General features: G+C 45.3%; 2 protein-coding genes across 6 annotated transcripts; one reads left to right on the top strand and one right to left on the bottom strand.

The window, feature by feature from the left end:
• Window positions 1-480: 480 nt before the first annotated feature.
• ttbk2b (tau tubulin kinase 2b) lies at window positions 481-8,012 on the bottom strand. 2 transcript variants are annotated; one of them, XM_034579661.1, is made up of 15 exons: window positions 7,717-8,012; window positions 7,012-7,134; window positions 6,755-6,902; window positions 5,830-5,903; window positions 5,596-5,736; window positions 5,407-5,511; window positions 4,975-5,040; window positions 4,794-4,886; window positions 4,571-4,696; window positions 4,314-4,471; window positions 3,917-4,106; window positions 3,483-3,697; window positions 2,977-3,397; window positions 2,018-2,718; window positions 481-1,661 (listed from the first exon to the last, which is right to left on the bottom strand). In XM_034579661.1, exons 2-15 carry the CDS (start codon window positions 7,078-7,080, stop codon window positions 1,313-1,315), a joined length of 2,856 nt encoding a protein of 951 aa, XP_034435552.1. In that variant the 5' UTR covers window positions 7,081-7,134; window positions 7,717-8,012; the 3' UTR covers window positions 481-1,312. The 2 variants fall into 2 exon arrangements, with proteins under 2 accessions (XP_034435552.1, XP_034435554.1); XM_034579663.1 differs by having other exon boundaries at window positions 481-1,658; window positions 7,717-8,010.
• Window positions 8,013-9,464: 1,452 nt separating this feature from the next.
• mideasa (mitotic deacetylase associated SANT domain protein a) lies at window positions 9,465-19,627 on the top strand. Of its 4 annotated transcripts, none has more exons than XM_034579660.1 (14): window positions 9,590-10,118; window positions 10,524-11,975; window positions 12,012-12,281; window positions 13,521-13,748; window positions 14,702-15,044; window positions 15,133-15,199; window positions 15,308-15,450; window positions 15,898-16,001; window positions 16,186-16,261; window positions 16,458-16,546; window positions 17,033-17,176; window positions 17,259-17,387; window positions 17,620-17,786; window positions 18,644-19,627. In XM_034579660.1, exons 2-14 carry the CDS (start codon window positions 10,782-10,784, stop codon window positions 18,897-18,899), a joined length of 3,210 nt encoding a protein of 1,069 aa, XP_034435551.1. In that variant the 5' UTR covers window positions 9,590-10,118; window positions 10,524-10,781; the 3' UTR covers window positions 18,900-19,627. The 4 variants fall into 4 exon arrangements, with proteins under 4 accessions (XP_034435549.1, XP_034435551.1, XP_034435550.1 ...); XM_034579659.1 differs by having other exon boundaries at window positions 12,012-12,287; XM_034579658.1 differs by lacking the exon at window positions 9,590-10,118 and adding an exon at window positions 9,465-9,583 and having other exon boundaries at window positions 10,524-12,287; window positions 13,521-13,739; window positions 18,644-19,493.
• The last annotated feature ends 6,659 nt before the right edge of the window (window positions 19,628-26,286 follow it).

Genomic DNA, 26,286 nt, shown 5'->3' with positions numbered 1-26,286 from the left:
TCCCCCCTCCCACGAGTCAGTCACCAGCTCTTCAGCAGTCTCTCTCTCCACTGCTCTTGGGGCGTGTCGCTGAGCTAAAAGTTGCCTCGTCTGTGTTTTAGTTTGGGACTATTTTTTTTCCTCTCCTGCAGACTCATTCTAGAGATAACACAGAAATAAACATGGGTCATCTAGAGTAGTTGTTTCTGGAAATGTATGCTCCTGCTGCAGTTTAAAAACATTGGTTTCCAGTGCTGAGGGCCACAAACCAAATTCCACTCAGTTGTGGCAGAAATCTCCAAAGAGACCAAAACATATCTGCACATCTAGATTCTACTTTGGCTGAGTGAAGAAACAGGAAGTACATTTAGGTGAAGTAAAACTTAAATCCTAATAAAGTCTACATGTGAAAGTAGGAAATGATACTTTTTGAGATCTAGAATGTTTTCAATGTCCCTTTTTTAAAATTGGGATAAAAAATAAAATGCAACAATCACCAGACATGATGAAAATGTTCCTTTTTTAATCAGCTTTTGTCTCTTGTCGTGTCCGTGGGAAATTAAAATGCACATTGCTGTTGCTGGTCTACATTAAAACTTTGCATTTTGATCTGAAGCGGTTCAATAAAAATACAGATGATTTAACCGATTGTACAAATGAATTAAAAAAAAAAAAATCATTTGCCATGATGCTCATGCACTTTTACAATACTTAAGTATGTGTGCACTTACATTTACATTCTATAATTCCAATGTCTTCTGCATGACAAACATTTTCTAGCAAAGTAAAAGCACACTACAACACTGTGATATGCCAGAATGAGCAAATTCATTGTTACATATTATAACAGGAGTGAGGTCGATATGGGACTGCATGCCCTGATCATCTTCATGAACGCTGATCTTGTCTTACTTTACTATTAGTGTTCTTGCCGTGAGTATACAGTTTCTATGAGTGTTTCTAATGGTACATATCTACAGTTAGCGTAATTTTTACATCCCTCGAGTATTAAACATGTTTTTGGTCTCATATTAGGCCTATAAGGAGTGTTCAGAGAGGAGGAGTGAGATGAGAGGTAAGAGTTGGCAATCTCAAGCTTTTCTTCAACTTTTTCTTTCATCTGCGGGTATCAAGCAACATCGTCAAGTATTTTAAGAGACACTACCAATAGATGAATAAATAAATAAATACAATTTATCATACATTTTACATTACATACAGTACATTCCTCTTGAGTAAATACTGTATTTACACATGCTCTCAGTGACTGGATGTGACACAGCCTATCGCTACAGCTGCACGATTCGTGATCAGTCTTTTTGAGTCAACACAGTCATCGATTCACTTTCCCAGAACCTTTGCTCTCGAGGATCAGGCGCCTTCCCCCCCTGGCGCTGAGGCCCCACTGAGGCTGCCCGCTGGACCCGTCTTGCAGGTGCCGAGGAGGTGGTGATCCGGACAAGCTGGAGGGAGAGCGGCTGCGCCCCTGCAGTGCTACGCCCTCGCGGAGTTCCTGGCGGGAGGGGGAGGAGCTTAGCGAGCGCTGCAGGGAGGAGGAGGAGCTGCGAGGGCGTGGAGGAGGGCTGAAGAGCATCCCGCTGCGGTCCTGCATCAGCTGGGTCAGGCTGGCGAGGAAGTCTGCGTCACTGGTGCTGCTGGCGCGCACTCTTAGCCTCCGCCTTCTGGAGACAAGAGCACAAGGCACTTTGATTATAAGGCTGTGAAATGATTCAACCTCCTAGCTCTTCTACAAATCTTGATTTCTGTGAATAAACTAAAATGATTATCCACAAAACATCGCTCAAATCAAACTCCACTTTGATTCTATGTCTGGTTTTTAGCAGTGGCCATTCAGTGTATTTAGATTATTTAAATACTTCTCTATAATTGAATATTTTAACTGGTAGGGTTGGACGTTTCCATGCTGCAAGTCGCCAGATTTATCCTCAATCAAATAGAAAAACAAAAGTCCTCTTATCAACTTCTGCTCAAAGATCTGTATTATCTTAAAAGCCCTTTGACAGAGCACAGCTCTTACCTGTTGTCCGTACACGGACGGATGGGTGGTTTTCCAGGAGGCGGCCGAGGCAGGAATCTGCTTGTGAGCAGCTCGGGTATGAAGTTGGCGCTCACCGGCCGTGGGATCTTACTTTTACTCCCTGATGAGGAGGACAGAGAGAGGGGGTCTTCTCCTCCGCAGTCGGACCTCGAGCCTCGCTCTGACCAGAGCCTGTCTCTGAGCAGAGCGCAGGGCAGGTTGTCGCAGGACAGAGATGGAGAGGGGGAGTGGGTGGGGGAGCCGGGGACTGGGCTGCTCCAGCGATGACGCCTCTCCATGTTGAGGTCCCTGCTCGCAGAGTCCAGGGGGGCACTGGGGTCTCGTACCGGGATCCGGCTCAGTTTTGGCGACAAGGGGGAGTCTCTTTGCCTGAGCAAAGCTGGGGGTGGCGAGGAGGAGACTGTGACGGTGCTCTCCATAGCGCCCCCTATAGTGTCAGCTTGGGGCTGCTGATTGGGCTCTGAGGAGCGATCGGGCAGACCAGAGTCACTCTCTGGGTCTCTGTCATTGGTCAGATGAGCTGCGGGGCCTTTGGCTGGGCTTGGCACTGGAGCTAACTCCAACCTCCCTCCATCCTTTAAAATTTCCTCTGGGAGTCTGTCAGATTTACTGGATGGAGCCTCCATCGGTATTGCATCCCTCCTCTCGTGTACAGGCGACTGGGGCCCACAGCTGGAGGACTGAGAAGAGTTTGATGATTGTTTAAGGGTTGCTGAAGAAATAATAATGTGATATTACCTCTAACAGGGATATAAAGAGCTTTACACAAAGGTTTTCTGAAGTGTGACAGAAAATCTATTGAATATTACAGAAGAGATATCCAGACCCTGTAATGAGGTCAATTGCTTCACTGTTCAGATTGTGTCGAATGATATGTCAAAAATATTATTTTATTTGCTCTCAGGTAATTGTAAAACAAAACGCTTCATCAGTCCTACCTGGTCCATCTGAGGTCTTCCCATGATGACTGAAGGCATTTGTCCCAGCATGCCTGGCAGCCTCCTGTGGCCCAGTAGCCATGTGCCAGGCATGGCCATCTGAGACAGGACGGGGCTGGTCGGCACTGCAGCGGACTGGCCATCCTGGTTCTTAGTCTCGGCGGACTTGTCCTCATGCGGCGCTTCTGCTGAAGGTCTGCTTCCGCTGCCTTGCTCCAGCTCCAGCATCACCCACTCCTGAGAGTCTCCCTCCTGGGGCACAGGACTGAGGTTCACGGCCACAAAGCCACTGCTCGCTGCGCCCTCCTCTGGGTCGGGGGTCCCTGTGCCAGAGTGTTCCTCGGGCGTCTGCTGCCTGTGTGGCTGCTCAGGGATAGATTTCTCTCCAACTTGAGAAAGGGACGATCGCTGCTTGCCGAGGCTGAAAGAATACATTATAGGCATTACTGTGAGATTCTGTCTGTTTTGTCTATATTGTTGTAATTCGATGTGTCTCGAGTACTAACTAGGCCTCGAGGAAGCGTTCAATCGTAGGCTTGGGTTCGGGTGCGAGCCTCTTTTCGAACGCCAAGCTCTGACTGTGTCTTATCCGCCGTAGAAGCGGTGCCGCTCGTTCCAGGAACATGGTTTCCGATCGTACCCGTCGAGGAGAACTCTGTACAGAACCGGTGTTGGGACTCTGGTTCCCTTGGTTCTGACTGTGTTCGTCCTCACTCACCACCTGAGGAAAATGCATAAAGGCACAAAAACTACTAAAACAGTAGGTGACAGTGGATAAGCTGCTAGTACATTTGTAGTCAAGGACAGAGATGAATGGGATCTTAGCTATTATCATATCCCTATGCAAGGTGAACAGAGCCTTGAATTTAGATTTATATAGTGATCACTCTCAGGGTAGGAACATTCTACCTAATGTTAAAGTAAAGTACATTGCTCTGACCTTCCTGATGATCTGCTGGGCATGTTTATGGTTTAGGTTCCGGTCCATCTCTTCCCACACGTCTGCACCAGGGGTGGTCGGTGTGGGGATGGGGGGACAGTTGTCAGCATCACTGAGGCGTTCCCCTAGTAGGACATCCTCTGTGTTCTCCCGCTGCAGCTCGCCTGGCAGCACTGAGGCATTGGCCATGCTGTGGAGGAGAGAGAAGGTCACCCTGCTGGTTTTCACAGCACAATATCGAGCAGTGATTTCTCTGGGATCTCTGACTGTGCAGATTTCTGTTCTAAAAAAAAGCTGAAGATATATATTAAAAAACACGCCCTGCAGTATGTGAAGTTAATAAATATAATGCAATTGAAACACGATATAGTGAATAGTTTTCTTTAGCTGCAAGTACCCCATGTACGCTGGTGTTAGACGAGTGAGCTGCTGAGCGGTGGTTGCTGTGCCAGTGATGGACAGCATATCCCCCGAATCACATTTCTCCCAGTCGTACGGGTCATTCTCCAGCACGTTGTGGCTCTTCATAGCGTTGTCAAAAATTGACATCAGAAGCTGTCGCAGACAAAAACAGACAACCACAGGGCTCAGCATTTGACGGCTGGAGAGGAATAAACAGTGTGTGCAACATAACACCTACAAGAATTTGCTTACTTGATAGTCGGGCTTAGTGAAATAGTCCAAGGTCAAGATATGATCCAGGAAAGCAGTGAACTCTGAGGGAAGGTGCTTAAGCATGAGTCGGTGGTCGTACGTCTCTTTAAGATTTCCTACTTGTTCCTGAGAGCAGAGGGGAAATAAAAAAAATTCAGTTTATACACGCACACATTCTGTAAATAAAAATCTACAGAGCATATAGCATCATAGAGGCACATACTTTGTCTTTGATTTTCCTCCATGGAAGCTGACCGACCATGAATTCAACCAGCATGTAGAAGAGGGACCACAGGTCGTCATGCCGACCCATTTCCTGCAGATTCGGACACACGAGGGTTAGTAAATTCGAATTGAATGAAAACCCAGACTGCTGTGAGAGTGTGTCTTTGGTCTGTACTCACCTTATTCTTATGAGCATTGATTGATGCATATCGCACAGTTCCTCGAAATCCTGCCACAGGACGAGGCTGAAAGATGAGGTAGAATAGAAAAGAGAGAGTGAAACACAAACAACAATCCTGACTGATGGGGAGTTTCATGCGTTTCATTATTTTGGGATGTTTGCATATTTATGTCACATCAGGGTCACGTGGCACTCACTGGATATGTGTAATTTGAATATAGTGTGAAATGTAAATTTGAATGCCTTTTACTTTTAATTTAAATACACCCTATCCCCTGTATGACTTCCTTGTGAACTAAGAGCAAACTTTCATAAATATTTAAGCTACCTTTCCATTTAAGCTACATAAATATTGATGTCACATTTTCTGAGGATACGTAATGGAAGACGATAAAACAATGCTTTCAGGAAGCTGGCACGCGGTACTTACTGGACGGACTTCCTGGCTGGAGTTGGTGAACTGACGGGCCAAACCAAAGTCAAGCATGTAGCAGCATCTGCAGGTACTGGCTAGTCTTCCCATAGCAAAGTTAGACTGGACAGCGATAAACACAAACAAGTCAGCGAACGCACAACGGCAACACATTCTCAAACCACCAAATGTTTCAGGTCTACTCACTGGTTTAATGTCACGGTGCAGGAAGCCGACAGAATGGATGCTCTCGATGGCCTCTAGAATCTGCCTGCCGAGTCTCAAGGTGGTGGAGACAGAGAAGGTGCCGCGGCTCATGGTCCTGCGTAGATCTGCCAGGTTCCTCCCCTTTACACAGGAAATCAAGTGTTGCATGATGGGTCATACGGTATCAGACGTAAATGAAATACTCAACCAGCATTTCCCCGTGAAAAATCGTACCTGAAGTTCCATCACCACATAGTTGAAGCGATCATTTCTGCCACAGCCAACGAAGCGACACACGTGGTCTTTGCCTGTCAAAGAAATGTATATATACATGTCAACATATAATAAGTAGATAAGTTGATCACTACTTCTACTGGCCTTGTGAAGCCTCTACTCCCCATAAATGCACATTCTCTGCACCTACAATTGTGACTGTTACAGACACAAATATTAAGGATAGATATATTTATACAAATGTCATATCCTGGTTATAATTAATATAATTAACTGTAATAAATTGTCATTATGAGAAATAATAAAACCGCTGATTGGACATTTTAGCATTAGTAGACGACCACTACTTGCATCTTATTACAGGAAATGAAACATGAAAGCTCCTGTTCAGCAGTAAATGGCGAGTATTTTATTCAGAGTTTCTGCAGTGTCCCAAAAATTAACTTACAGACAATAAAACCTGCAATTACTCATTAAGAACATTAATTTCTTTATATTTATTTGCATTAATGTCACGTCTTTATAGGTAATTCACAGCTGCATACAACAATAATTTAGGAACAAGGATAATTAGCCAGATAAGTGGTGGGAAGTTCAGGTATAAATTATCTTAAATATTTGATTTCACTTGCTCATTCTGAGTTGATGAGCTTCCTATAGCTACGGCAGCTTGCACTAATGGTGCTGACGGATACCGTAACAAAAAGGACTGAGGAGCCTCCTGCAGCAGAATCCACTGACACAGCAATCCTGCTTTTAGTGTACAGATGTATAACGTCTGCTGACAGACACAGTAACACCTTGTAATCAGACACTACTCATGGAGGGCAGGCAAACATATGAATGCCTCCTCTCTAATGCCTTTTTGGAGGAGTGTAACTGAACCAAGTGAGTCAGGACGTGGAAGTCGACAGGCACCACTCACCCTGCAGCTTCTTCAGCACGGCCACCTCCATCTTCAGCACCTGTTTGGGCTGCTGAGCCGACTCCACCTTCAAGGCGACCGTGGCCTGGCTCAGCTGATCCAACACCTCGTAGATCTCCCCGAACCCCCCTCCACCTATCTTCCTCGCCTGGTGGGGAGAAGAGATCGTCCATTGTTGTTGAAATTGGCCCCACAAAAGCTCAGATTTAGAGGAAAGCTGTGATTTAACTACGAGTGTTTTTGAAAAAGCCACTCACCACTTTCCATCTGTCTCTGACCACGTCTGCCACTGACAGGATGTCAGCGTGCTCTGCAGCCCCACTCATCCTGAGAGCTCTCACCTGCAGCCTGCTCCTGGCATCAGTGGATCAAGCCCCTCGCTGAAATCAAGGGGGAGGCAGATTTACATTCACACTTTCTCCATTTCTGTTGCACTGCAGCTCATTAAAACAGGGGGCATTCATTGGGGGGGGGGGGGGTAGCATTTAAAGGTTAGCCACACCTCAGAGGAGATGCTAACCAATGCTAGCTGGTGGTCAAGTAAACACAGCAGCTGATGAAAAGAGGAACCATTGATTGTTTCTGTGTAATGACAGATTACACAGAAACATGTGTGTGGGGGGGAGGAGGAGGGGGGTAGCATTTAAAGGTTAGCCACACCTCCGACGAGAGATGCTAACCGATGCTAGCTGGTGGTCAGTGCACAACACAGCAGCTAGCTAGGCTTTGTGTTGTGTTTTGCCCCCGCGGGAGCCATGGCAGCACGGGCACTAGCGCAGCGGCTCTCGCGGGTCATAACTGGATAATAACCGGCGGTTTGAGAGCGTTAGTCCCCGCGAGGCTAATCTCATCTGTGTGGCCGCGCTCGGCTCCGGAGGTGGTCCTGTAAACAAGCTACCTAGCATGTTTACGAGGCAGCAGCGGCAGCAGCGGCGGCGACACCCCCCCTCCACCCTCCTCACCTCGCTTCGGTGTGGTCGCAGTCCGCGGGTGTGATCCAGACTGCGCCCATGCTCCCCGGGGCAGCTCGGTCACTGGCGGCGGGTGAGGTGACGGACCATCGCTGAACGTTAGCTGCAGATTAGCCCCCGTTAGCCCCCGTTAGCCCCCGTTAGCCCCCGCTGACGGATGCGGAGCGATGCCCCAGTATGTGTGTGTGTGTGTGTGTGTGTGCTGACTGCTGGCGGTGACGTCACAGCAGGGGGAAAGTCCCGCAAAGTCCAGCAACGGGCGGTGACGTCACGGCCCTGACCGACCTGCTCAAAGCACATGTGTATATATATGTGTGTGTGTGTGTGGGTCATACGTGTGTCGCATCATCAATATCCTCGTGTCTTTGATCGATGCTCATCTCGATCATCCCTGTTGATCGATAACGCAGCAGGGGCGTAGCAAAGGCCTCTGCTGCTGCACCCCCCCACGCCCAGTCTGGTGGGGACGCTGAGAGAAAGTCTGTATAATGCAGTGGCTGAGAGAACTCAGTGCACTGCAAATTCAGAAAACACACGCAAATAGAAGAAAGACACGTGAAAATTAAGAAAACGACTTCATCGATTTGACGACACATGCGCTGCAAAAATTCGCAACACCTGCAAATACAGAAACGTGGAAATATTTTCAGGGGGACCCAAATAAGTGATGAACCTGGCTGGAGTTCAAAGCTTTGTGAAGTTCCGTCACCACTGACGAGTAGCAGACTTCAGTAACTTATCATAATCATAATTAATCATAATTGTGCTTCACATAGGCTACAATGAAAATACACTGAATGTTGTCAAATAAACCCCCAAATTGTATTTTTGTTCTTCTAACCTTGTAGGCCTACAGCTATGCCGCTCTTTAAGTGTTACTCTGGAACATGAAATCAAATAAATGCTACATTTTTTTAATAGAACGTTTTAAGAAAGCATGGGGGTGCTGCAGTCCCCTCATCCACCACAGGCCAAGTACACGAATCACATCTTATTTTTTAAGTAATAAATAATAATAAATAATTTACACTTATTAAAACTAAGAATTGAGGTTCTTTCTTGACCACAAGTTCTTACTTAGGAAAGACATCTGCTGTCATATCAGAGGCTGCACCTCAGCCTCTGATTTGTAATTTTGAATCAGAGATATCAGTAATTGATGTAAATGATGTGTTAAATAGAAAAGCTACATCAAAAACAGAAAGTTATATCAAAATACATTTCTATATTGACACTTATACAATCGATTCAGTCAATTTTAAAGGAACACTTCCTTGTTTGTATCTGGTTTCAGAATCAAATCCAACCAATCAAGTATGAGCACATACCTTGACCTACCTTGATCATATATATCACAGGGAAAAATATCCATCATGAGAAAAGGTTATGGTAGTTGATAGTCAATGGGAGAATATATATATTAAGTAGTTGAAAGTTTTTTTTTAATAAACTTCCTTAAACTACTAAAGATGTCATAGATGAAAATGTGCAAATACAATAATTTTACATTTAGTCTGATACAAATTAATAAAGTAAAAGTAATGTAGACAAACTGTATCATATGACTTTACATATCTGAATAAACTACTTTATGCCATCAGTGTGATATAATTAAACAAGGACAAATATAGAACATTTAATAAAGTTTGAAAGTCTTGGGTAATGTAACGCAGGGGGGGGGGGCCGAGGGGGCTGATGGAGCTCTGAAGCTCTGAAGTCGTGGCTCCGGCCCTGTGTGGACACTGTTTCCGTGTGACGAGGCCAGACTCCGCTTTTCCGGGGCAGCCATGACAGCGAAAACAAACGTACACGGACACGGCGATGGGAGTGGTCAGACCATGGGATTGGACAACAGGATGTGAGTTGCGCTGTTTTTTCGGGGTGAGGCGGCGCGTTTTGGGGGACGCATAACTTTTCCTCTGGGTGTTTGTTTGCGCACTTTTTTTTTCTCACGCTGCGGATGGACGGAAACTAGCGGAGCCCGTGGAGCCGCCTGCGGGGGCTCGGCCGTGCAGTGTTGAAATCAGCGGAAACGCCTGTGCGGTACGTTGCGGGGCAGGGTTTCCGCACCACCCACGTCTCATGTGCGGTTCGCTCGCGGAAAAGTTGTGGACATGTTTTCCCGGAGCTGCACGGTTTTACGCACAAGCCGCGCAACGTCGTAGCCGTTTACGCGTCTCTCCTGCGTGCGCGGACTTCGCAGCAGCTCTTTCCTCCTATTCTCGAATCTAAACCCGCCTGTTCGCCATATTTGTGCGCAGAGAAACTCGAGGGAAAGTTGTCAGAGTTATGACACTCGCTGCGCACGATCCCTCCGCGGGGCTGCACGCAGTCGACTTTGATCGGAACCAAAGCAGCTCCATGGGGCTGGAGCTCCGTGCACCATTGATGAGGTACACACACTGTGTTCATGTCGAGCTCCTTGTTTATTCTTTTTTATAAAACATCAGTGGCCATCGCCCGGGTGACTGCACGAGCCCCTTCGTTTCCTGTATTTCTTGTTATGCCAAATGGCAGCTGAACCGCAAGCGCCTCCTTGTTGCCTTTTGGCTGCTTAATAACTTCAGTTTATAACTCTCCCTTTGCATGCACATGGACCTAAATGTCTTTATATATATATATATATTCTTTATTCTCCCTCCTCTGCTTCTGATCACTTTTACAGATCCACTCTTCACTTTTCTATCGTGGCTATTTGCTTGTGTAGGCCTCGGTTTCCTCTTTGCTGAAAGTAGACTGCAAACTTTGTGCTTGTGCTCAGAGGAAGAAAGTGTCTAACCCCTCCTTTCTCTCATAAGGTCTGGCAGCCTGGAGAGGATGAGAAGAACGGACAACAAACCTCAGATTTGATTCTGCAAGAAGGACGGTTGCATGTTCCCCACCCTGCACTTTCCTCTGGGATTTATATTTCCTTCCAAATACCTCTGTGTACACAACTAAACAAAGCATTTCTCGACCGCAGGCCGAGAAAACACACTACAGAGGCGATAACTTCAGATTTGCACACCCAATTAAAGACGGAGAGCGGTGACATTTTCGTTCATTAGAACATTAGTATGAGTCTCCCGCCTCAAGTCAACACGGACAAGAGTGGCAAGCATCGGGCTGCAGCCATGAAGGAGTCGGTGCAGCATTCAGGGGAGGTTTACTATGGTATGGGACCTCCTACTCTAGAGTCGAGCCACAGTGACTCTGCGAGCAGCTCTGCTGTTTATAACCCCGAGAAAGGGCCCCCAAGTTTACCGCACTATCAGCAGGCTGCGCCAGTAAAGTGGATACACCAGGAATCCGTTCAGGCCCCCGGCTGGTCTCAGGAACCCCCCGTGGCTGCCTGGGGGCAGAACTTTGCTCCCTACATGGGTGGGGTGAACGTCAGGGGCCAGATGGCGTTCCACAAAGGAGTCCACGAAGGTGTAACCCTGCCAGTGGTTGGAGAGAATCAAGTGCCCGGACCCGCCGAGGTTTATAGAGATGCCAACCAGGCACCAGCTCAGGGGAGGGGGCTCGAGTGGGAGCAGCACGCCGTGGCTGCGATGCAACAGGCGCAGCTGCAAGCATATCAACATGGCCACAAAGGTGCGGAGCTCCAGGGTCAGCCCCACGTGCCGCCTCACGCTTTGCAGGGGGCCATGCTGCAGCCCTTCCAGTCGACATTTCGACCCAGCAAGCAGCAGTTCTCATCTGGCTATTACTCAGTTTTTCCAGGGAACAAGGCCATGCCGAGCCTGGCCTACGGAGAGCAACAGAAAACTCAACAACAACAACTGCTTCACCAGATGCAGCAGCAAAAAATGCATCATCATCACCAGCAGCAGCAGCAACAGCAGCAGCAGCAGTTGCAGCAACAGCATCACCTTCAGATGCAGCAGCAGCAACATCTGCAGCAACAACAGCAACACCAAATCCAACAGCATCAAATGCAACAGCAACAGCAACAACTGCAGCACATGCAGCAGTATCATCAGCAGCATCAGCTTCAGGGGCGACAGCAGCAAATGCAGCAAATGCAACAGCAGCAGCAGCTGCAGCAGCATATTGTGCCACAGCAAGATGCAACAACACAACTGCAGGTGCAACCAAAACAGCCACAGACCCAAAACTTTGCAGGTTATGAGTCTCCTGAACCCTGTCCACCTGAAGTTGCATCTAAAAAGGAGGACGTCCGCTCAGTGGAGCCACAGACTCAAACCTGTGACACATCAGCCGTACCTGAACCGGGTCCCGAAAAGGACCCCTCAGATCCTGCAGAGGCCTCAGATCCTGCAGAGGCCTCAGATCCTGCAGAGGCCTCAGACTCACAGCCGGCGGCCCCACGGCGCTCGCGTCGCCTTTCCAGAGAAGGACAGTCCCCACTGGGTCCCCCTTTGACGAACATCTGGTCTCAGGGCTCCAAAGAACCTTCAGCGTCCCAGAACGGAGTGGCGTGCGAAAAGAGAGGAGGGGAGAGCCAGGTGGCCACAGGAGGCGTCATCCAGATCACCCGCCGGAGGAGGAGGGCGTCTAAGGAGATCAACCTGGAGACTCTTGCACAGACGGCATCGGAAAGGCAAAAAATCGTCAAGGTTAAACAAACAATCACTCACTGGCACTGTATTTCCTTTTTTATTCATGGTAATTTAGGCAATTAAGTGTTTGCTTCAGTTAGCTGCACAAAGAGGAAGAACCCTGTTTCTATGCAGAACTTCCCCCGTGGTTTACAAAATCCTCTTATTGGGTCTGTTTACTCGATTCCCTGTAGCTGTGTACACAGTCATTCTTTGACAGTATATTGTCGCGCAACAAATACTGGTGCAACCTGAAAAACTGCTATTATTGAACATCCTGCTTTCTGGATTTTGAGGATTGTTCTCATTTTATCGCTGTGAGGAAGGCGATACCTTTTAACCCTGTTACTTAGGATTTAGATTGTTTACATTTTGAGTTCCAGTGGCGCACCCACTGGAACCGGCGTCTTTATTTTCTCTTTTTGCAGCTCAGTTAAACGCAGTAAACAATAAGCTAGTTCCATTTTCTCAGCGCTCTGTCCTCAGGGGGTTAACCAGGCTCGTTGTAGGTTTTAGTGCAGAAGGCGAACGCTGGATGTACAATCAGAGGAGCTGCATGTCTGCACACCTCCACATTCCTGCAGGCTGTTTCCCAGTCATTCAGCAGAGCCAGGGAGGGGCCGAGCTGTCAACCTGCACGACTGCAACTCCCCAACACACCCCGAACAGGTTTAATATCGCTGCTCACAAACCCTGCACTGTTGTGCTGTTGGCAAACAGCTCTTCTCTGGTGAAGCAGATGAGATTCACATGTCCTCACTCTGGTTACTTTGCCCGGAGAGTAAATCATAAAACTGATTTATATCTCTCTTTGCCAATAATAGATTTTAGGATCGCTGCACATGTGCATTTCAGAAAAGAAAGTTGAAGGAAATAAAACGACAAGGTTCGTGTACGTTACAGAAAAAGGTGTGACTTCTGACAGAGTGCTGCAGAATTCAGGCTTTTTGAACTGTGCGAGTGAGAATCAATATTACAATAGAGTGAAGTCTGCTTTAGAATCTGACCCTTGCAGTTTAGAGCTGTAACAATTGATTGATTGATTAGTTCAACGACAGAAAGTTAATGAGCAACAACTTTGATGAGGGTGAAGATGAACGTTGTAGGTGATGAGCCTTCAGGTGTAGAGCCCTCTCTTCCTCTTTTCACATCTCATCCCCTTTTCTTTTTCTCCCAAATATCCTGTAATGCTCTCTCTCCCTCTCTCTCATCACCTGCCTCTTTCTTTCTTTCTTGTTCCTGCCTCCACAGGAAGATGGTTCCTCAGGCAGACAGGCCACCATGGTGCCCCTGGTCATCCCCGTGTCTGTGCCGGTGCACAGGAGTCAGATGGATCTTCAGGGCGGCTGGGCTCAGGGCCGACTCGGCCAGGGTGAGCGTCCGACCGCGGCACTGTCCGACCGCTTACCCTCCGTCATCGTGGCTCGCCGGCGATCGCTCAGGAACTCCATGACTGAGAGTCTTGGCCAGGTTAGTTCGGTGAGGAGACGAGATCTGCTTTGCTTTGATTGTCACACGTAGTTGGTTTATTGTTTGTGCTCAGTTTGAAATCAGTGTGACCAACTTTATTACCGTAGGGACTCGAGGCTACAAGTGAAGTTATTGAAACGTGGTGGGAGGGTGGGACAAGGGCCAAGGAAGAACCCACTAACTTTTGGAGCGGATTCGATTAACGGGGCAGATTCAGGACTTTTTGGGATCTTGATTAAAAAAAAAAAGCCCGGCACTGACTCATATAGTGACTCATATCGAGGAGTGTGTGAAATCTGGTGCAGCTTGATTGAATTTAAGGTGCCGGTTGGGCCTTGGCAGAGGTATGCGCTCTACCGAGTGACATTCTAGTAGAATTAGAAGGTGCTGAAACCTGAAGCAGCCATTAAGGGTGTGGATTAGCTCTGTTATAAAGTGGGTGTGTACGTTCAAAACGGAGCTTGATTCAACAGTTTGACACGGTTCTATCCAATACCGTCACGGAAAGGAAAACATCCGAGGACAAACGTGATCGTGTGTTTTCTGCTGTATGGTGGTTGAGGTAAAGACCAGTGACAGCTCAGTGATATCTGCTCAGCAAAGACAGTCCCATGCATCGAGCACTTTATGAGGAACACCAGGCTTTTGCTGAGCAGGGCCTCGCTTCACAGCCTCAGTTCTTCAAACCGCTGTCTTTGCACATCTTCTTTCTTTTAATCTCTTCCACCACATCCTAATGGTGTTCTACTAAGTTCTCATCTGGTGACGTGGTGCACATGATCAGCAACAATATTTATTGTTTAGAAGAATATTGGTCGTTATTAAGAGCCAAGAAAACATCCTCCACACTATTACCCCTCCACCTCCATCCTGAACTGTCAACATGAGGCAGGTTGGGTCCATGGACTCATGCCGACTCTGTTATCAACAAGTTAAAGTAACATGTTCCATCTTCTATCCAGGATGGTGAGAACGATCCAGGGCTGGATGGGGAGGGAAAATCCAAATTCAAGCGTCGCCCTCGCCCAGAGCCTCTCATCATCCCTCCTCCCAAACCATCCACCTTCATCGCTCCATCCATCTACTCCAGCATCTCCTCCTACCAGAGCAACCTGCGCTCCCCGGTCCGTATGCCGGACCACCCCCTCATACTGCCCCCCTACACGCCTCCACCCATCCTCTCTCCTGTGCGCGAGGGCTCGGGACTCTACTTCTCCACCTTGATGACCAGCATCGCCGTAAGCAACCAGATCCTGCCTCTGCCGCCAACGCCCAAGTCTGCGACGCGCAGCCTGTTGCGCTCCGGTAAGTCTTGGTTGTTGACCCTTTCGTAAAATCCACTAGAGACTTTATCAGATAATGTGTAAAAGTTTTTTTTATTTGCATTTTTCAGCAAGTTCAGAAATTACTCCCCCTGTCCTGCCCATGATCACTGATGTCACACCAGTTAGCCTCGAACCGTGAGTTCAACCTCCAACATCTACACAGGCTTCTGAGGTCTTTCAATATTTGTCCCAAAAATGTAGCTCTGATCTACATAAATCTGCTTTTTATTTTTTATTATCCAGGCGTATCAACATCGGACAGCATTACCAGGCAGATATTCCAGATCTGCAGGATCAACTTTCCTCCCAGTTTGACCAGCTCAAGGCCGACTTGGTTTGGGTCCCTGTGGAGAACTCTAGCCTGAAACATGGCGACGAGGAGAGCAGTGAGTATCTCATGTCATCCTGACTGTTGAGACTCATTTAAAGAGATAAAAAAACATCCACCAGAGGGCAGCACCGGGTCAAGAGATTCTGAGAACAACACACATGTTGGCTTTGAAGGGGGTTGTGACAATGTGCCTCCTAAAAACAGGCAAAAGGGATTGTTTGTAACATCATATAGACTTTTGTAGTTTCTTACCAACTCTCAAGTCTCCTGGCAAAGTTTCACCATAGCTGAAAGTTCTTCCTCATGTCTTTTGCTCGTCTCACTGCCCCCCCCATGATTTCAGAGCACGTGCACCAATACACACGAGATGAACGCAGAGTACGGACAGAAGGCTCCGTCTGTTTCCTTATACGTATCTAACGTTAAGCACAGTGAGCCTTTAATGTTATGGATTCTTCCTGAGCTGTTTTCTCACTACACGCCTCTTTTCTTTTCTTCCCAGTGGTTGATTTGATGAACATGGCCTGTTCCAGTGTGCTCACAGGTGGAGGAACCAATCAGGAGCTGGTTTTACACTGTTTACATGAATGTGGAGGGGATTTTCTTGTAAGTATAGTGACTCACAGTCTCGGTCGACTTGAAGAAATTCAGTTTGCAATGACAACGATAAAAATGAAATAAATGAATACGAACGACAGCAGCCGAATTTGATCAATCTGTGTAAATGTCTTTGTTATTTTTTACAGTTAGATGTGGTTTTATTGATTCCCTCCCTGATGCTGATTTGCAGGAAACATTGGGACGTTTGATGCTTCAGGACCCTGTTTTTCCCAGAGGCCATACCCTGGCTGGTTATCACTACTCAGGCGAGTTTTAACTCCACAGGAAAATCAAGTCTTTTAAATCTAAATCACTTTTATCTACTCTTAACAGATTCCCACATTACCTTTATGTCTTCCTCTTCCTCTCTTGTTCCTTATGATTTTTTTAAATTCCTCTCTAAATGTCCCCTCATTCCTGTAAGAACACATAAAATTTTACTGCCTCTGAATGAACTCGCAGGCTCTGACAGCTGGACGGCAGAAGAGAAGCGCTACTTCAATAAGGGCATCTCTGCCTACAGGAAGGACTTCTTTCTGGTGCAGAAACTGGTATGCTCGTTAATTTCGCCCTGCAGCGTAAACAAGCACAAATCAACCCGAATAAATCTAAAAATACATTTGACTTTTAATTAAATCTGCCCTGTGTTGTGTCAGTAAATGCTACGACACTCATTTTGAGCCGTTAGTATAATTACTTAAAACAAACACAAACATCATTAGAAATTACTCATTACCGGACATTGACTGCATTTTATAGCATGCAACAGCAGAGTGAGTGTTGGAAAATATGCAAGATTACAAACAGGAAGCTGCCAGCTCCTCTTTCAACACAAACTGAGCTAAAACGTCTAAAAAAAAAAAGTGCAAACAAGAAGAAGATTCAAGTAGCCTTGCCACATCCTCTTTGATTCAGGAAGTAAGTTGATTTGTGGGAGATGTGGTCTTTACTTCAGTATCGATACCACGACATATGCATGGATCATCAGAATACTAACATTAATCTGTGTGTGTGTGTTTTGTTGCGCTGGTTTAAAGGTGCAGACCAAGACTGTGGCTCAGTGTGTAGAGTTCTACTACACGTACAAGAAGCAGGTGAAGATCGGTCGCAATAGTATTTTAACCTTCGGGCCTCCAGACTCGCCAGGGGAGAAACAGGCAGAGGCCGTGGTGGACATCAAGGTAGAGTGGAGTTAACGTGGCTCAAATGTAACGCACCACGTACTGGTTACATATTATTTTTAAAAGAACGTCTTCATCACAGGGCTCACAGCAGTCGAAACTGGCTCATGGAGAGACGGGTGGGGACGACAAGAAGGATGCATCTTATGACCAGATTACTGAGAGAGACCATCAGGCGAGGGTCGCTCAGTCACTACAGGCTCATGACTATGTAAGTATTTCACTGCATGTTAGGTCTGTAAATAGTGATTATTGACGTTTGGTCAATAAAATGTTAGAGAGAATCAAAGGGATTTTTTTTAATGGAGTAAAACATCTAAATATGTAATTTTTTTGGAGCAGAGATGCGTTTTCAGTGGTTTAATCAACACCAGGAGAAGAACTTCCACTGAAACTTTGATATAGAAACTACAAAACTTCTTTATACTTGTCTGGTGCTCCAGGCGGGAACAATGCTGGTGATCAAAGAGCCAGACGCTGTGAATAAGGAGGCTCATCGCCCGGCAGCACATCCCAGGCCTCGGGCCGACCCTGCGGCAAAGAAGCCCAGAGCGCCGGCAAAGCCGCCGCAGGATCCGGACGCAGTGTTTCCGTGCAAGAAGTGTGGCAGGTAAACGTTGTTTTTATTCATGACTCAGGCTGTGATCAGCACTAAGTCTCAATAATGTTCGTGAGAGTTGCAGCTGCAGTGTCTACTCAGTGTGTTGATTGATTGATTGTTGTTCATGTGGGTCAATAACAAGATAACAGATAAAGTAGGATGTTGTGAATTAATCAGTCATGTGAAGAAATGCAGATAATGAAGGGATAAGGTCATTAAATTGTGAAATAATGGGCACTGATTGACAGACTAATAAAACCTGCAATAAACTGCAGGGTGAAATAATGCTGACAATAGTTTATTATTTATCAAGCATATTTATTTCATTATTTCACAGTTTTCATGATTAAAAACTATAAATTAGTAAGACTTATTTATTTGATACTGAATATTTAGATTTTTCGTGCCAAAACACTTTCATGGGAAACACTTTCCCATGAATTCACTTATTTACATATGCTGCATATAATCTCAGGTTTACGCACAGACTGTCTACATTTTCTTTTCCAACTCTGTTGTATTTAGAGCAGTTTTGAGCAGACAGACAGTTTTTAACTCTTAATTATTGTCCTCATGAATTCAATATTACTCGAGCTGCAGTTTTATTGGAGTAAGTGCAAAGAACTTGAAGACTTGTTTGCTTTAATGACTCAGGCCACGCTGATGTAGCAAATATTAAACAGTTTAGTCACAAAATCTTCTCATGATTGGTTAGGGAACTGGTTGGAGGCCAGGTGCATGCTGGGAAAAGCACATAATAGGGCTGAAGAGTTTCACAAGTTTTAAAGAACGACTTTGATCAATTTATTAAATGTACACACCTGCTATTGTGTGTAACGTTGCATCATTTTCTCGTCGTATTCCAGGGTGTTTAATAAGGTGAAGAGTCGAAGCGCCCACATGAAGAGTCACGCCGAGCAGGAGAAGAAGGCGGCGGCGCTGCGTCTTAAAGAGGAAGAGGAGCAGGCGGCGGCTGAAGCTCGAGCCAGGAAGGTGGCGGCGGCGGCGGCAGCAGCGTCGACGGCTAATCAGGGGGGAAATGGGAATGGATTGACCGAGCAGGTCAGCAGCCACGAAGAGTCATCTGAAGGAGAGGATGACAACGATGAAGATTGGCGCTAAGGAATAAAACTCAATGAGGAGATTGATTGATTGGTAAATGGAGGGGAAAGAGGGCAATTGAATCAGAAAAGGGAGGAATAAAAAAAATAAAACTACACAGCCATGGAGAGCAAGAGCTTCTCACGTCTTCCTGTTCATCTTCTCACTCCGTCATCTCTTTGACCATTATTCAGCTTTACACCGTTAAACCAGGCGGTCACACTCCAACCCTTCGCATTTGTATCTTTTAAATATTCAGAGAAAGTTTATTTTTTGTAAATGCACTTATACTGTACGCTTCTGCTTTTTTTGCCAACATTGCCTTTTTTATATCAATTATTTAATTGAATATACGTCAAAATATTGTAACTTTTTCATTGAGAGGACTTCATCAGATAATCAGGGTGTCTCTTTAGCAATAAAACGACAAGATCAAAAAAAATACATGTTTCACTTTATAGCAACGACCCTTTTAAATATAATTAGATCCCATATTTAAAAATCTTTTCTCTTTGGAAAGTATAGTTCTTCAGATTCCCATCAGGTCTCAGGTTTGTTGTACACTTACTTTCACAACTAAGGGACCTTTTTGAAATGATTCTGTACAAAAAAAAAGTATATATGAGATGTCGCCATGTATTTATAATGATGCCTTTTTCAATGATCTTTGGTAATATAAAAACTAATCATGTCATCTGCAATATGACTTGTGAATTGAAAAGTTTATTAAAATCACTACTGTTGTGAAAGTGTCTCTTTTTTTCCCCCACATTGCGAGACATTGTTGAGCCAGCAGGGGGCGGGAGAGGGTCAGTGTGATGGTTGTTTGTGGAAAAGATGGAATTCTTGTCGAGATGGTTTTAGATTCACTTGGTTGAATTTGTTAATGGATTGTATCAAAATCCATTTATCATTTTACCCTTTTCAGTGATAAAATCCTGCTTTACACAGCCTCGTCTGTATCCACTAAGCAGGGGAAATAAATACCTCTCCTCATAGGTCTGATTTAATATGCAACACAGGCCCCTACACGCCTGTCGTCTCCAGATTAAGGGCCACAGAACTCATCTTCTGACACAGTGTGGTGAACTGTGGCGTTGATCAATGGTGACATAACTCAGCCATTTAGAGATGTGCTCAGCAGAGAGAAGTGTGGCTTGTTGCCCTCAGGAGATGAGATGCAGAGGCGAATTACCCCCGAGATCACGGAGGACGACGTGGCCCTGTTTCTGTCTCCCACTCGTCACTGACAAGTCGGTCTCTGACAAGTCGGTCTCTGACAGCTCTCATTTACTCCTCCTGCTCCTCCTCCTGCTGCTGCTGCTGCTGATGTGATGTGTGCACAAGATGCTTCTTGAGCCAAGACGAGGACAGAAGGAAATCCACTGACTTTACCTTGTGATGTGGATTCAATCACAGGTTACGCATCTCTGAGAAAAAAAGTGTTTTTATTTTATTTTATGTTATTGTTTTATCCTCTCGTGAAGCACTTTGTCACTTTGATAAGAAAAGTGCTTCACAAATAAAGTTTATTATATTATGAAGGGGCTTAAGGAATAATTACCTTAGGATTAGGATAGTATTAGATGTACTCTCACAGTAACCATGCAACCATATACACAGTTAGTATTCTTAGTTGTATGTTCTACATTGCTGGCGTCAGTAGCTGTGTCGTGAGGCTGTATTTAGTGACCGCAGTCCTTTGAGTTAAACACTAAACGTCTCACTAACATGCTGACGGACAGGAGGTATAATTTAGTTAAACAAGCTGAGGTTGATGTGAATGTCATTGGCTTTGCAGGTAGTGGTTCATAAACCAAATAGTCAGGGGTCACCATCATCAGTAGGATTCAACCTCTGGGGACCATGAATGTCTTAACAAAAGTTCTTTGATACCCCACCTATTGATTTATATATAAATTCAACTAAATTTTCAATTTAATTCAACAAACATTCCCTGTTTGATTGTCGGTTTATAAGTTTGGCTGCTCATCAACAACTGACATGTCCACACAATGTATCTGAAATTCATTGAAGCACACAGTGTGGTGTATTGTCCTCAGCGGGTCCGTTTCGCTTATGACGAAGCGTTTTGTGAGTTTTACAGCGAGGATCAAATGTCTTCCCTGAGCACTGGGCCTGGTAATGTGGTCCCCTCTGAAAAGCCAGCTCTGCGGTGGACACAGTAAAACAGGTTAGCGAGAGGGAGCAGAAAATGAAGACATTACAAAGAAGACCGGTGCAGAGTGATGGAGACAAAAGGCAAAACCCTGGATCAATGTCACTGAATGTCTGGAAGACAAATGAGGAGATCGATGGTTCCTCTCCAGCACGGCTGAGGTTAAACCTGAAAAGTGCATCAAGATTATTTATGATCGGCCATTCAGATGTAAAACTTTGATCATTTTCTGGATGTGACCCGTGAGGCTGCAGGTCAATGTCATTCTAGCAGTAAATACACAGAAAGAAACTTAGGTCACAGGGTGGAAATAAATGAGAGAATGGAGATAATAAATCATTGAGTTTTGAAGTTACATTTAAATAAGGAAACACAATACGATAAGAAAATTATACCATACCATACCATACATTACGATACGATACAATAGACAAGAGCAAATAAGATAAGATAAAAAGTATTTGTCCCTAAATCCTTTATAAAGGCTTTAGAAAATGGAAAAACATTGATATAATTGTCTGTTGGAACGAATGGGTACATTCATTTCTTGTACACTAACCACAAAAACAACATACAAAGTATTGCAGGAGTATAAGTAGTAGTGATGAACGGGGATGTGCCTGTGGTCTCGATTAATTTACATCGGCTAAAAATCTTCCAATCGGGCACATTTGCAGCCTTTAAACCTGAAATCCTTCCGTAAAATAAAAATGAAATAAAGCGTCAGCCTCTCTTTAACTTCCTCTGAAGACATTCTGCCATATATAACACACGTAATCGCTCCAGCATTGCTTACATCACGCCGTCCTTGGTGCCGAACCAGAATCACTTGGTTTAACGACTATGACGCCATATAACTGACAACCCTCTCAGCTCAATTCCAATCTGTGGTCAATGGCCTTGAGGGGTGGAATCTGCCCGGCTGACCCCCGCGACCGGCGACACCTCTCGCTTTGATTGGTTATCTGTCTGTCATCTTTATCCACAGCTCTCCACCATGTTACAGTCAGGTGCAGTGCTGAGGGCATAAAGGAGCCGCTCGCTGTGCCGTACATCAGCTGCGACTCTATCCTCACACAGGAGCTCACTTAATGGAATTAAAAACCATCTGTCAGCGTTTTCGGCTGCAGTCAGCAGCTCCACCGCACGTTTATGGAAATCCCTTTCCCTCCACTATGGATCAGTTGCCCCCAGTGCAGCGGGACTGGGAGGCCCCAGAAACACAAGGTGGTTGTGATTGAGTCTGGTAACGTCTGATTTATGTGTCTTGTTTTAATGGAACATAGAAGATGACTGTGAGGTGGTGCATCCGGCTCTGAGTGAGGAGGTTCGGGTTTCAGCTATAACAAGATGACATTTTGTCCATCAAGTCCTTGCTGACGGCTGATATCGATGTCCAACAGCTTAAAGGAATAGATCAATATATGAGGCAATATGCTTATTTACTGTCTTGCCAAGGTGGATACGTCGCTCATGTCAGTAGATACTGTCCTGACCCAGATCGTGAGCCACGACAAAGACGAGAGAAACACAGATTTTAAAGGAAAAGGTTCTGATGTGTTGTTCAGTAGGATCAATGTATCTTGTTGTATGGTGTGAAATCGGAGACTGTAAATAAAGATGCACGACATGACTGCTCCTCAAAGGTGAAGCCAAAGCGTCTCGATCGTTGTCCAGTTGCTGCAGTATAGTTCATTAAACCCAGCCTCCTCCATGTTAGTGGATGGGACATGGACTGAACTAAATAGTCTAAATACAAATTTTAAGTAGCTCTTATCACACTGATGTATGTTCAAGTTATCACTTTTCAGGTAAGTTTAGTTTGATGCTTTGAAAACAGGCTGAAGCTCATGGGTCATCCCTGCAGTCGTGTGGCTTGTTTGGATGATAAAAAGAAAATCAAATAAAAGTTTGAAGGCTCTACGTGATGCATGACAGAAAGTTCTGTACATGTAAAAGACAACAGACTGAACTTATGATCATCTGACATTTTAGGAGGCTTCCTGATATGGCAAACATTAATGAACTGTTTCCAGCAGCTAAAAGCAAACACTGTTCAATTTTAATAATCTTAAAAACTGTATCACAGGGTCACTACTCGATGCAATGTGTTTTTCTGGTTCTTTTGACCATTTCGAATGAAACAAGGCTGTTTTATTAAAGCGTAGCAGGAAATATTGCCCTTGTGTGGAGGCTGCCTTCGTTAAAGCAGTGACTCTGTGAGGATGAGCCAGAAGCTCTTGTTCTCCTATGGGACGATTGGCAGGACTTAGGAGAGGACGACTGAACTGGGAGCACTCACAGTGTGGGAGTGTGTTTGGCAGAGCCTCAGCTGCACACCTCTTTCACTCATGGGTAATTTCTAATTTCAGAAAGGTGGCCTCCCAAAATGCTTGTTCTGCAGAGTCACAACAAAGGAGGGTGTCTGCTTTGATAAACAATGAGTGACTCTAGTGTGGGGGGAGGACGGGGCTGATGGGTCCAGCTTCACTAACGTTGCTGCTGCAGCGATGAACCATAAATCCCTCTGTTTAAATTTGTCTCAGAGTTCCAGCTACATTAAATTCTCATTCCCTCATCCCCCTCACCTGGGGGGCTGCATCTGATATGATGCTTATCTTATCATCCATCCATCCGTTATCTATACCGCTTGTCCTCTGAGGGGTCCGGGGGAGCTGGAGCCAATCCCATCTGACATTGGGCGATAGGCAGGGTGCACCTTGGATAAGTTGCCGGCATATCGCAGGGCCAACATACAAAGAATTCATACTCACATTCACACCTACGCTGGATGTTTATGTATAAGACGTGTTTCTGCTTCCTCCCACTACACTGAAAGAAAACCACTTTTTTTGCTCAGGTATTTCCAAAGATATTTGATCCCCCGACAAATAGTTCTGACCGTAGCCGACGCATTTTCGCTTTCTCTCACTATGCAGATATGAAGCCAAACTTTCATGGATATGAACGCTGCCATCTTGAGCCTTTGGAGCCAGAGTTGGTGCAGTCGCGATCGGGGGATGATGCCGTGGTAACGAAGTCTTGTTGAGACACATGCTCGACCAATTGCAGGTCAGTCTCAGCTGTCAATCATGACATTTCTTCCTGTTTCCTGTTTTAACTGACAAGTTTATAACAGAACCACGAGCATGCATCGTGTGTGTGATAAGAACTACCTCAAATGAAAGAAATCACATTTGAGAAAAGTAAATTTGACGTGAACTCCATGTCCCATCCACTAACATAGAGGAGGCGGGCGTTACGACCTGTACTGCAGCCAGCCACCAGGGGGTGATCGAGACACTTGATCACAGGATGTTGTCCATCTTTAAACAGTCGATGGGGATGACGGAGTAAACCGGCATCTTTAGTCCTGTTATTCAATATCCTTAATAAATTATGTAAAGCTTTTAACATTTGCCAATGACGTGTTCTTACCACCGACCAAACTGAAAAGCATTCATTTGTTTCGTTCAACAGACCCTTTCCTCGTCTGCGTTCTGTTACAGCCTCTGTTTAATATTAATTTTCAAAGATTTATTTGGACGTCAAAGGTTATTTATCTTGACAAGAGCAGTCAGCACATAAAAGTGTAGGTTTAGCAGCGTTTCGGGGGGGGGGGGGTTATCCTCCACTGCCTCCGTCGTCTACTTGTAAATCAGGTTATAATGTATTTTTAATAAAACAACTCTACAGTTACATCCCTCTGAGGTGATTTTAAAGATATTTGTATATGATAAATAACCCGAAACGAACCGACGCCCCACTGAGCTCACAGATGATTTACATAAACCACGTAAGCATTTTCTTTTCTCCGTGCCTCGGGGATGTTTCACTCAAACCCCTGAGCTGACAGTTTAGCTCGGCCAATGTTCTGTCCCACCTCGCTGTGATCCATGTGCAGGTCTGATGGATGCTGAATCCGTCATCCATCACAAAGTCATCAACATCCAGCCTTCTGCTCTCGGAGGGGGGGTGATGTAGTGGCCCGGATGCTCTGATTTATCTGCGTGATTCACTGCCTTCTGTGTTCGTCCTGCGTCCGCCTGCCCCCCCGTCGGTCTCTCCTGTTCCCCCCCCTCCGCCACCACCATGATTGAGTATAGGCCTTGTACATCCTGGCGTGATGGAGCAGAGCGTCAGCCGACATCAGCCTCTGCTGTAAACCAGAGTTTGGGTTCTGATTTGTTGAAATCGGGAATTCTTCAGCATTAAGGCTCTGTGATCGATCCAGGCTCGCAGCCAGAGCTCCATTAGCAAACAAGCTGTTCTGAGAGCTGCACGCCGCTGCTGCTTCGAGGAGGAACCACTGCTGCTTCACAGAGGGGTTTTCCTAAATCTGACCTTGGCATCTTCACCGTTACTCATTAGAATACAAGGAAAGTTTCAGTGTTACATTGTTAAGTAAGTAGAATAGCTCATTAAAGCGCAAACCTCCAGCAAGGCCCAACAGGCCCCAGGGAAAACGATGCTGCTGATTGGATGGACAATAAAGTGAAACCTTTGTTTGGTCAACAACATGCAATCAATTTCCCATCATGCAAACAATGGCATCTTTTCATTGGACCTTCAGTGTCTTTCAGCCCTCCAGTCAGTAATGTTTGTAATAGTCTTGTATTGTTCCAGCCTTAACGGAGACAAAGCTGACGACATAATTAGGGTTATTTTTCTCAGACTCAATAAATCTCCTCCAGAGCTGCGGAAGACAAAATACGACTGAGTTTACACACGTTCGTCTAAATCTATTTTATGTAGAGTATTTATATTCTTGCTGTGGATCCGACAATAGTGCCTGACTTTATTTTCCTGCGCTTCCAGCAAGTAAATCTTGAACTTGTTTCTTTTCCGTCCTAACAGTCTGGAGCGATTATATATTGATTAAGCTTCCTTAAACTGAGCTGAGGCAGATTTTATTTTAATGACAGATTTGCTTGTAACAAACTTTAATAGGCAACAATAATGTAATATTGACTTAAGAATTAATGAATACTGGGATTGGTTACTTACTTTTCAAGTGTCTTAGAAGGTTATTTGTTCCTGGACTGATTTATAGAAGCAAAGTTTGCTTTTATAATCTCTGACATATACAATTTAAAATTAATGGGTTGAAACTTATAGTGAAGTCCTTTAAATGAACCTACAGGCGTATTTCTACAAAACAATCCATCAGGCAACAGAGTTTTAATTGTCGTACAGTAAAATATTTTCAGTTTCTCTGTAGGTTTATAT

Source organism: Hippoglossus hippoglossus, chromosome 24, assembly GCF_009819705.1.
Source record: "Hippoglossus hippoglossus isolate fHipHip1 chromosome 24, fHipHip1.pri, whole genome shotgun sequence".
Taxonomy (NCBI): domain Eukaryota; kingdom Metazoa; phylum Chordata; class Actinopteri; order Pleuronectiformes; family Pleuronectidae; genus Hippoglossus; species Hippoglossus hippoglossus.
This window is presented reverse-complemented; position numbering and strand designations above follow the sequence as displayed.

Bases quoted from the DNA above. Each gene is read 5' to 3' on its own strand.
- ttbk2b (XM_034579661.1), bottom strand. From the start codon at position 7,080: ATGAGTGGGGCTGCAGAGCACGCTGACATCCTGTCAGTGGCAGACGTG. The intron at 5,041-5,406 runs GTAAGTACCGCG...CTCATCTTTCAG, and splicing joins CCAGCCAGGAAGTCCGTCCA to CCTCGTCCTGTGGCAGGATT. The intron at 4,107-4,313 runs GTACTTGCAGCT...TCTCCTCCACAG, and splicing joins CTAACACCAGCGTACATGGG to CATGGCCAATGCCTCAGTGC.
- mideasa (XM_034579656.1), top strand. From the start codon at position 10,782: ATGAGTCTCCCGCCTCAAGTCAACACGGACAAGAGTGGCAAGCATCGG. The intron at 15,045-15,132 runs GTAAGTCTTGGT...TGCATTTTTCAG, and splicing joins GCGCAGCCTGTTGCGCTCCG to CAAGTTCAGAAATTACTCCC. The intron at 15,200-15,307 runs GTGAGTTCAACC...TTTATTATCCAG, and splicing joins ACACCAGTTAGCCTCGAACC to GCGTATCAACATCGGACAGC.